Source organism: Lactuca serriola, chromosome 6 (genome assembly GCF_051521515.1).
Source record: "Lactuca serriola cultivar US96UC23 chromosome 6, Lser_US96UC23_V15, whole genome shotgun sequence".
Taxonomy (NCBI): domain Eukaryota; kingdom Viridiplantae; phylum Streptophyta; class Magnoliopsida; order Asterales; family Asteraceae; genus Lactuca; species Lactuca serriola.
The window spans coordinates 157,012,586-157,023,047 of NC_136413.1; the positions used below are offsets into that span (position 1 = coordinate 157,012,586).

The 10,462-nt window shown below is 30.0% G+C and overlaps 2 protein-coding genes across 2 annotated transcripts; both read right to left on the minus strand.

Moving 5' to 3' along the window:
* Nucleotides 1–610: 610 nt before the first annotated feature.
* On the minus strand, nucleotides 611–2,851 carry LOC145057143 (vesicle-associated protein 1-2-like). Its single transcript, XM_079004921.1, has 8 exons — nucleotides 2,634–2,851; nucleotides 2,466–2,536; nucleotides 2,211–2,292; nucleotides 1,736–1,851; nucleotides 1,365–1,526; nucleotides 1,238–1,279; nucleotides 1,003–1,080; nucleotides 611–912 (listed from the first exon to the last, which is right to left on the minus strand). The coding sequence occupies exons 1-8, from the start codon at nucleotides 2,683–2,685 to the stop codon at nucleotides 799–801; spliced, it is 717 nt and encodes a 238-aa protein (XP_078861047.1). The 5' UTR covers nucleotides 2,686–2,851; the 3' UTR covers nucleotides 611–798.
* Nucleotides 2,852–3,924: 1,073 nt separating this feature from the next.
* On the minus strand, nucleotides 3,925–8,344 carry OWL1 (DNAJ heat shock N-terminal domain-containing protein). The gene is made up of 13 exons (XM_079004922.1): nucleotides 7,992–8,344; nucleotides 7,316–7,602; nucleotides 7,029–7,226; nucleotides 6,644–6,758; nucleotides 6,463–6,549; nucleotides 6,057–6,145; nucleotides 5,759–5,843; nucleotides 5,580–5,633; nucleotides 5,403–5,483; nucleotides 5,212–5,289; nucleotides 4,885–5,133; nucleotides 4,705–4,812; nucleotides 3,925–4,242 (listed from the first exon to the last, which is right to left on the minus strand). The coding sequence occupies exons 1-13, from the start codon at nucleotides 8,133–8,135 to the stop codon at nucleotides 4,186–4,188; spliced, it is 1,632 nt and encodes a 543-aa protein (XP_078861048.1). The 5' UTR covers nucleotides 8,136–8,344; the 3' UTR covers nucleotides 3,925–4,185.
* Between the last annotated feature and the right edge of the window lie 2,118 nt (nucleotides 8,345–10,462).

Sequence of the window (10,462 nt, forward strand, 5' to 3'; positions counted from 1 at the left end):
CTGATCATGTTATTATATTTTAATAAAATAACAAAAATAGTAAATTTGTTACATTGAATAGTTGAATATAGGGTAAATATGAAAAAAAAAAAAAAAAAAAAAAAAAAAACACAACATATTATAGACCAATAACCGGAACAAACATATTTATTAATTTTGTATCTATGAATACTCTCCGAGTGTTGAAATGTTTAATGAATGGGGTTTTCGTATGGGTGTATGTAATAAATTGTGGTTTTTTATTAAGATGTTTACAATAGTGTTTTTTCAAGTATTCAAAAATTTATTAGAAGGATATGTTTCATGTGGATTGAAATAATAAGAGGCTTTAAATAGTCACGAACTTAGAAAGCTTTTGATAGTTTTGAAGAACTTAAGCTATTCCATTTCAATTTACAAGTTAAATATTTATATTTTAAAACAAAAACTCTTTAATCCAAAAACATACTTCAAATAGTTTTTTAGAGCATTTAGAAACATTTTAATTTTAGCTTTCATGTTCAAATTTTGAACTTTTGTTCATATTTATTTTATTTAATTTTGCATATTTCAAAACATTTCAGCTACTTTTATCAAACATTTCTATACAGATAAAACCAATTTTCTTAGCTTAACAAAAAAAATTATAATTGCATCAAATGCACGAGTACTATAAGTTTCTAAAGTTATGAAACTACTTTAAAATGTGAAAAATAAAAAATAAACAAAACACTCGTTAAAATCTTCCCTTTCCTACATCAATTATGACCATTTTAAGAAAATAAAAAATTCAACTCAATAAACGTCTACAATGAACAATCATTTCTTCATGAGATATCCAAGAATCAACCCAATCAAAGCAACAATGATCACAAGGATCAAAGGGATACCACCACTCCCTTGGCTTTTGTTGCCTCCACGCCTCAAAAGTTCCTATAATTTATTTAAAAAAATATATTATTATCAAAATTAATGGATAACGGTTTTTATAAAAGGGTAAAAAGGTAAAACGACATTTCTCACCATTTCTTGTCGAATTCTTTTACTTTGTTCAATAGCAGCATTCTTCTCATCTGTCAACTTTGAAAGAAGAGATCTCACCTGAAAAGCCATGAGTGTAGTTATACAGTTATACTGTGTTTGACATGTATTTGACTGAGACTGATGTCAAACATTTAACCAGTGCCACGTCATCATACTTTGGTAAAATGCTAAAACAAATTCTATATACATTTTAAAAAATTAAAAACAAACTCACCTCGGAGGATTTATCTTGAGATTCAACGTAGCTTCTTGAAACCTACATGAATCACGAAATAAATTTTTTAAATAAAAAAAAGTCTTTATAACAAATAAAAAGTAAAAAAAAAATAAGAAAAAAGAACCTCGGGCCCACTGAAATTCCCCTTATCTGTTATGGCTGGTGACTTTGGTGAAAAGAGTGGTTCTTCTTTAGCTTGTGCAATGGCTGAAGTTGATGGATTTGGAGGAAGATAAACCACTTTTAATTTGCATTCTTCCAATTTACGCCCTGGTTCTTTAGTAAACTGTTTTATAAAAATCACTATACAGTAAAAATTCTTGATTTTATAAAAATAAAATCTTTTTTGGATCAAAAACAAGCATATAAATAGAAACATGGCCTTAGTTACTTCTTCCCCTTTATCTTAGATCTCAATTGTTAACCATTTACACAAAGAATTAGAAAAACGTGAAAGGGTAAATTGGGTATATCATGTTGTATGTTCTTACTTACCATTTCAGGGGTTATGTCCTTAGGGGTTGCTCCTGGGCTTGCAATTACACTCTGAAGGAGAAATTTATCTTTACATTGCATGTCAGGAGGAGCATCTTTCTGAGCTTGCATTGTTACTGTAGCAAAACAGAGAAAATAATGAAAGTATAAAAGCTTAGCTTCTTTTGATTGTAAAGAATTTGAAGTTTGATCACACTTTGCAGTATCAATATGAAAAAATTGCAGGCATATGTAGGTTAGATTCTAACAATATCGGTTCAAAATAATGAGTAAGAGGCCTAAATGAATGATCAATCCCATAAATTGGGTTTATGTAGAATAAATTGATTTCAATTCTGAATTTGGGTATGGCAAATTGAATTATAGAAGCTGATGTTTAGGCAAAAAATTTGGAACGATGGATGGAAATTATCATGGAATTGTTCAGCAACCGCATAGATTAGAAAGAAAAACTGAATTAGGGGAAAATATGCACCTATAACTTCACATGTTGATCGAGGCAAAACAACTCCGGTGTTTGGACGAACACAATACTTCTTCGGATTCGTCGTCTTCACCTGAATAATTAGCATCGATTCAGAATTTCAGATCATATGTACATTACACCAAAAAATCGAGAAATCAGAATCTAAATCCATAATCGGGCGAAATCACGAATTAAATTTTGCAATCGGATCCTTAACGCGATATGATGGCATTATACGAAACAGAAAAGCAACAAATTTTTTACCTTGAAACCCACATGGTTATCGGTCTTATTCGTTAACTGAAGCGAGGAAGAGATCTGTTTATTCAATTCGACTGTTCCATCGAGCAAAAATAAAAGCGAAAACATTGATCATTAGATTTGAATAAGAAAACGAATAAACAAGTTGGGTGATGCGATCGGATGACTTACATGGGAATTTGAGCTCTACAGGATCAACGCTGAGGAGTTCCCCGGTACTCATTTCTTCAACCGATGCAGAATTCGAATCCCTAAACGAGAAAATTGAAGAAAAGCAAATCTGAGTTGTTGAATTTAATGGGAAAAGGAGAGATGAAATGGGTAGGAGGAGAGGGTTGTTGTGGAAAAGGCGTTTTTTAATGAAATATGAAAACGGAGAGATCGATGCTGATGGGGGTTTGACTTTTGACAAAAGAATTTCTTCAACATCTATTTATTTGTTTTTTAAAAGAAACATAGCTTTCTTATTTTTATTTCAATGTTCAAAACTATTGTTTATAAATAATTAATTCAAGTATACATCAATAGTTTATAAATTTTAGATTAGATATATTAGTGTCGAATTTAATCATCAAATATAGCAACTTGAAAATCGTATGCTTAATACAACCAATAAAGTTAAACAAATTTCAAAATATAATAATGATAAACAACATTATGACTTTTAAGAATCATGTATATAATCTAGAACATACATATTTTCTAGGTTATATCAATCTCACAAAACTATGAAGTATTTGATTATTCTATCCAAAATTTCATTTTGTACATGAATATACCGAAATGTGACCACATCTAGTGGCATGTATGTGACACCAATATTGTTGCCATTTTTTCACGAGTCCATAAATACTACATGAAAGGTACATATAATTGAATATTTTACAAAACTACATTTAATTTTAAATTTCAAGTACAATTCCTTTTCTAAATAACCATCATCCAAATTTATTGTTTTAGACTTTGTTTTCTTCACGGATTTCTTTTATGTTCTAAAGACGAAACATAAATGTTAACCATAAGAGAAATCATGTTCTTTTTCAGACGTATCGTTCTAATCAAACTGCTTTAAAAGCAAAACTAATTATAGACAGAAAATTAAAAGTCTGAAAAGTTTATTATCATATAATAGAAAAAGCATTTGTAACCTGACTACTTGATTCAATTAATATGAATTATATACACTTTAATCGTACATTTTTCCAGCTAAGCTCTTTAATTTTACAGCAATATCTCTGAAATCATGACTCATCTCCACTAAATAACTTCATTTCATTTAACACATTTATTTACCATTTATTCTAAAATAACACACGTGATAAAGAAAAAAAAAATCAAAATATCTTTTTATTTGAACGACTATTATAAATTTATACTTGGATAGATTATTCAGAAACAAATCAATAAGAACACATTGTTATCTCATGATTGATTTATGAATTGACCTTAATCATAATAAAAATCAACAAAAGAAACATTTAACATTCATCAATTATTCCTTTCCTCTTTCAGGGTGTGTTTTCAAAGTCATTCACCAAACATAATAATAATCCGTAAAAGAAAATTACACAATCAATGTGAAAATCGCCCGAAAAAAATCATGTAAAAAACAGAAGAATATGTCAAAAGCAGGGTGAATTTGTTTAATTTCTATGGTAACTCTTATGCATATGCAAAAATGGCAGAAGGAACCTCATCAAAATATGTAATATTTGTTCATACTTCATATTCTGTGTTCTTCCTGAGGTAATATCAGTTCTTGAAGATCATCAACCTCCACCTGTTTCATGATTAAAAAAGATGTTTAGTTGGATGGAATGGAATTGACATGATAATGGAATGAGTCATTACATTCCATGATTATGTCTCCTTGGAATGGAATAAATTATTATTATTATTATAACTGTAACTCTAGTATTTACAAAAAGAAACTATTCACATGAATAAACAAATTAAACACAATAAAAACCAAACAAGATTATAATAAATATTATATTTTCTAATTATTTTTAGAAAAATAAAATTCTAATATAATTAAAATCATGATTATCTATTTAGAAAGTGCGTTAAAAATTATTCAAATAAAATGAATTACATTGCAATGCAATGAAAAATAACAAAATACGACGGACCACATTCGGTCATGAATGGCCGATTCCATTCCATTAGCGAAACAAACAGTTGTTTTGTCATTCCGACGGAATAGACGATTCCATTCCATCATACCAAACAACGGAATTACCTCATATCTGTTACCACCGTAAGTGTACTTCACGTGCAGTTTTTTGGTTTCACCGGGACACGGATCACAAAATCCCATGATTCCTGACTTCTTTACACCTTCATGTAGCTATAAAGTAATACAAGCAAAATTATTAATAACGTTAATTAATTAATTAAATAAATAATAAGTTAAACGAACCTTAAGTTGACCGGAATCATTGACCAGAAAATTTAAAGGTAAAGTGACATCGACAATCTGTGAAGCTAATTCATATTCATCTTTTTTCTCTTCTGAATTATTTGTGCTTTTTTTAATTGCTTTAGGGTTACCATAAACTGCTTCAATAATTACCAAACCACCCGTTTCCAATTGTTTATTTTTTTTCCTATTCGCCACATTTTCCAACAGCTGTTGAGCTTTCTCTGCTGCTGCTTTTGCTTCTTGAACCTATACACACAAAAATACCTATAATACCCTCCTATGCCCAACACATACTTTAAGGGTAAAGACGTAATTTTAACATACCTGTGTGCGAGTCTGTTCCATATTCTCAACTGCTTGTTGTTTCTCTCTTCTACGATAATAAGGTTTGAAAACAAGAGACTGCATGCATAAAAATAAAAGATTAACAAATCATAGAAATCTTACATTATACCATTTTTTGATTAATTGTCAGAATTCATAGATTTAAGAGTAGTAATAAATAATAATAATACCTTGAGTGTAAAATAAAGTGATGTAGGAATAAGAAATGCCCCTGAAGCAAATCCAAGATTAAAGTGTCTTGAAAGAAAAATCTGCACACAATAAGAAATCAAAAAGAATTTCTTCATAAAAATATAAAATTTGAAGAAAAATAATAATAATAATAATAATGGAACAATTGAACTTACAGGAACAACCAACTTTTGTGGGCCACGATGGAATTCTAGTTTCCAGTATATACCCTTTGAATAAAAGAAAAACTTATTAGATAAAGAGACTAAAAGAGAAGTTATTATTATAATAATAAAAAGTTGTAAAGTATATATTTTTCAGAACAATAGAATAAAAAAATTAAAAAAAAATGTACCTGAATCCCAATTGTGTACAACATTCTAATAGTGCTAAAATTTGATATTTTTCTTCCACCCCCTATTTCAAGTTCAAGTGCACCACTACAAATAAATATAAAATATATAAAAATTAGGTTCCATTTTCTCAATGTTTAAGTACATATAATTAATTATATAAATGTATTGTAATTGTATCTAACTACTAAAACATTAGATAAAAGCAGTAAGGCGAATATATAACAATATAAAAGAAGAAAACAAAAGAATAATAGTAAACAAATATGTATAAAAAAATAAAAGGAAAATAAAAGATACCTTCCAATTTTTCCAGTAATACGCCCATGAGAGTTTGTGGAGAATCTACGGGTGTATCGAGCAACTGCACCAATTGCACTTGTTCCAATCTATAAAATTTAAGAAATTAAATAAATATAAAACTTTTATAATTATTAAGAGTTGTGAAAACTGAAAAGTAGCATATACTATTGTTTTGTTTTATACTTTTATTTAATCAATAAATAATAAATCAATGATCTTTCTTCAATCTTCATATAGCTTCAACTTTTTTAGCACAAACTTTACAAACATTCAGACTAAATTTTAGTCATCAGTTTGAAAGATTCTCTCCCTTTTTTTCTTTAATTCATGTCTCTAGATATCAAATTTAACAAATTATTTCAAATAATAAATACAAAACTAATTTTAAAACAAAAAAAATTACTCTAATTTCTCCTGCTGCAGCCATTTTTTGGTCTTTCTTTCTCCATCCAACAGCAACTGATGAGTCTGAGCCTAAACTTAGCTCTATCTGGAAGACACTCCAAAAATAAAAATATAATAAAAAAAATAATGATTATCTTTTAAATAAAAAAAAAAAGAGTTTATTATTCTTTATTTCTTACACTTGCGTTTGATGTTGTGGAAAGTTGACTATTCCAAGAATTTGAAAGATTTATTGAACCATCTCTTAATGACATGGCAAGCCCCATTGTTGCAGTGGCATGACGTGACACCTGTCTGAATCAAGAAATAGCAACCTACTTTCATTTTTTAGTTTATTATAAATTAAAAATTAATTATAGCATCCTAACTTTTCATTTCTTATTAGATTTTGAAAAATTCTATCCAACAAACAGCATTGAAAGTGAAAATTGCTTTGAATTTGAGTAATAAGAAGAAGTAAAAGCATGATGCTATGCTATAATAAACAAATGAATTGGAAATAAGTTTTCATTTTTTGTATTTAAAAAGAAAAAGAAAAAGGAAGTTATTATTATTATTTATTACCGAGATGTCTGTAAGCCTATTAATCCTCTTAAACCAGCAGAAGCCATGAATTCAATGGAGGAAACAGAGGATAATTGATGCCTAAAAACAGCATTTGCAGCTGCATCACCATCACTTCCTTTTACAGCAAGGGTCCCACCAACAGCAATAACATTATTTTTTGATATTTGAGATTGGATTTCACTGTTCATTGACATTCTGCAAATTCACAATATCAAGATTTGGATTCAATAGATATGGGTATCAATCTTTTCAAGAATTTAAAGAATGTTATATAGAAATCATACGCTCTCATTAAACCATGGCCTGATAAAAAACTTGGAACTGATAATTGTGCTAGAATGACACCAGAAGGTTGAAAATGAGCAGAAGTTTTTTCTTCTTCTCTTCTACGTTTTAGTCTTTCAAGTTCTTCCTTGATTTCTTCAACTTTATTTAACTTTGGACCAAGTTCTAGACCAGAGGTTAAACCTTCCATACCATATATATCGTATATTTGTCTTTTGTTTTCATCAGTTAATATCTCATATGCTTCACATATCCTCTGAAAGTTCACTGTTGCTACTTCCTTTTGCTGAAAAAAAGAAGAAACAGATTCTGTTAAAGATTGAAATTAACATAGGGTAATCAAATCAATACTAACACTATAAACTTCTTATGTGTTTGGAAGTTGTAACTCGATTTCTTAACTTCAAAACTAACCAGATATATATATTTCATTATAATAGCAATAACAAACCAAACATGAAAACCATTATTGAAGAACGAACTTATAACGATTTCCTGAAAGGGTTTATGGAACTTCTAAAGAAAACAAGGCAAATTCGAAAAATCAATACAGCCGATAATTGCTTGCATAAACGAAACGAACCAATCTCAATAGAATTGTAAGATGAGTTACTGAACTTATAAATCATAATTCGGTAACTTGATACGATAAAAGCTTTTCGGCGAGAAAGTTACCCCTGTAGCTTGGATTTTATCAGGGTGATAGACTTGAGCAAATTGACGATAAGCTTTACGGATTTCTTCATCTGAAGCTTCCGGGGATACATTAAGTAGAGCATAGAGCTCTCTGTTTGAGGCTCCGTCTTCTGCTTGTTTCATAACTTCAATTGAGGACCAAATTCCCTTTTAGGGTTCTATCAACAGAGGATCGAAATAAATGGTGTCTTTATCGAGTAAAGATTGCTGCAAGCATCAGATGAATAGTGGGTTTTGTTCTGATTTGCTTTTCTTGATTGGAAACTGTTCGAGGTTATGTGTTTCTTGTTTGGGGTTTTTTTGAGGGTTTTCTTTGTTAGCCTTGTGATGTTGTGAGCGCGTGTTCATTATTGTGCAACTGCAGCGTGGGTCCAAAGAAATTCTTTTCAAAATTTTCGGAAACACACCTTAAATTCGTTAGAGATGTCATTAAATCCCCAAAATGGATAATTAATTCACTATAGTCCCTAATATGGACATGTTATCTAAATGATGGCCGATTTAACAAGGACATGAAAGGAAGACGAGAGATTTAAAATGAGTATGTTCCAGGGGCGGATCCACCTTTGAGCCTAAGGTAATTCGGAATGCCTTTCAAAAAAAATTTAGTAGTATAGTTGCGGTGATCGAGTATGAAGTGTCTTCTTTTCTCACTAAAATCTTAGCCGATTTCACTTATTTTTCAGTCTTTTTCTCTCGGGTTTGGTAGCTAAGAAGGAAGGAGAATCGATTCAAATGGTCCAATGGAAACTTACTAAGGGTAAGGGTTAAGAGGATTTCCTAGATTTGCGTTCCTGCTAGCCTAAATCGAGAAAAGGTCTATGGTACAACTGCGATGCTGCAATAAAGAACAGGCTTCATATTTCGGCTTTTGACAGAAACGATCCCTCGTGTTTGGCATATAATCGAAATCTACCCTAAATTCGACTTATTTTAACTAAAAAATGTTTCTAAAAGTTACCTTTCACCCTTTGACATATATATTATGTTTATTCAAAGAATAATGATTATTTTATTATTACTATCAATATTACTTTTGTTGTTGTTGTTGTTTTCTTTTAAGAAAATTAAAAGAATTACTTATCGAAATCGAAATGGATACGGATGTTACAGATATTTATCACTCTTTATTCCATGATGAGAAAATTTTCAACTTGAAAGGATTTGCGGATCTCTCGCGTTTGTTGGTGGGAACTTGGAAATATATCTCTTTTCCTTTGGTTTATAGATCATTAGAACTAATTTTAGTTTTGTTCGTTACAACCATAACCGTTGACTTTGAACTTTATGTCTAATGAAATTATGGTTTTTGTTTTTTTTTCTTATTTTATATTACAAGATTTTTTTTTCTTTTTATACCCTTTTAACTCTGATCCTGGCTTCGCCACTAGTATGTTTCTTTGTGGTATATATATATATATATATATATATATATATATATATATATATATATATATATGTGGTTGACCTTTATTAAACAAGATACCATACAAAGAAATCATAAATTTGTTATGAGTGGTGTTGATCACTTAGAACTAGGGAAAGAAGATTGTAGTTGTTCAAACATGTTAGAAAAATGGGATAATAATAGCCTTGGAAATTCTGAGAATTGTGATTTCACTATAAAATCAAAGTATTGGGTGGCACTCCCTAATCTTTGATTGGATAAAACTCAGAAAAGAAAAAAAACAGAGAATGAGATATATGAATTTCATGAGTACCAGAAAAAACTGACCAAAATTGGTTAAATACCTCATTTGTCTGAAAACTGTCATAAAACAGTTTGACAACAGTCAAAAAACTGTCATAAATCTGGGTTTTCTATAATGATTAATACCAAGCCAAAAAACGGGTCAAATATTCTAAATTTGGATTTCTGATGCATTTTCAATACAGCAAAGCTCGATCCCAACCAGGGGTTGCCGCCCCTTGGATCCAGCTCCCAGGGGCGCTGCCCCCGGACCCCCGTTCATTCAGGGGCTTCGCCCCTAAATAACGGTCTACTTTTAATATTGAATAAATTTAAACAAGTGTGCACTCCACGTCTTCCTTACTTGTTTAATATTTATCAAGATCACTTTTGGTCACACAAAGTAATCTCATTACACTTAAATCACATTAGTGAAACAAATCACCAACAAACCTCCCCCATTTAAGTGTAATCTTGATTAATTTAAAACAAAAAACATAACAACAAACCGATGCATAAATAAAATATCGTGACGATTGAATTTCATATTAGTATATTATTCATTCCAAATATTCGAATATCAGGGTGTCACTAAGGATTGAACCATTTCTATTCTAAGTGAATACATGAAGATAATATACACAACAGATTACATTCTCAAAGTTCTAACTTGACACTATATTTTACTAGCTTGTGTCCCATCCTTCAATAAGCATATCAAAGTCAAGTCCTAACTTCTTAAAGCAGCTAAACTCCATGC

Excerpts from the sequence above, each read along its gene's own strand:
- LOC145057143 (XM_079004921.1), bottom strand. The coding sequence starts at position 2,685 with ATGAGTACCGGGGAACTCCTCAGCGTTGATCCTGTAGAGCTCAAATTC. Across the intron at positions 2,537-2,633 it reads TGTAGAGCTCAAATTCCCAT|TCGAATTGAATAAACAGATC; the intron begins GTAAGTCATCCG and ends TCGATGGAACAG. Across the intron at positions 1,280-1,364 it reads GGAATTTCAGTGGGCCCGAG|GTTTCAAGAAGCTACGTTGA; the intron begins GTTCTTTTTTCT and ends TGATTCATGTAG.
- OWL1 (XM_079004922.1), bottom strand. The coding sequence starts at position 8,135 with ATGAAACAAGCAGAAGACGGAGCCTCAAACAGAGAGCTCTATGCTCTA. Across the intron at positions 7,227-7,315 it reads GGCCATGGTTTAATGAGAGC|AATGTCAATGAACAGTGAAA; the intron begins GTATGATTTCTA and ends GTGAATTTGCAG. Across the intron at positions 4,243-4,704 it reads ACGGTGGTAACAGATATGAG|GTGGAGGTTGATGATCTTCA; the intron begins GTAATTCCGTTG and ends ATCATGAAACAG.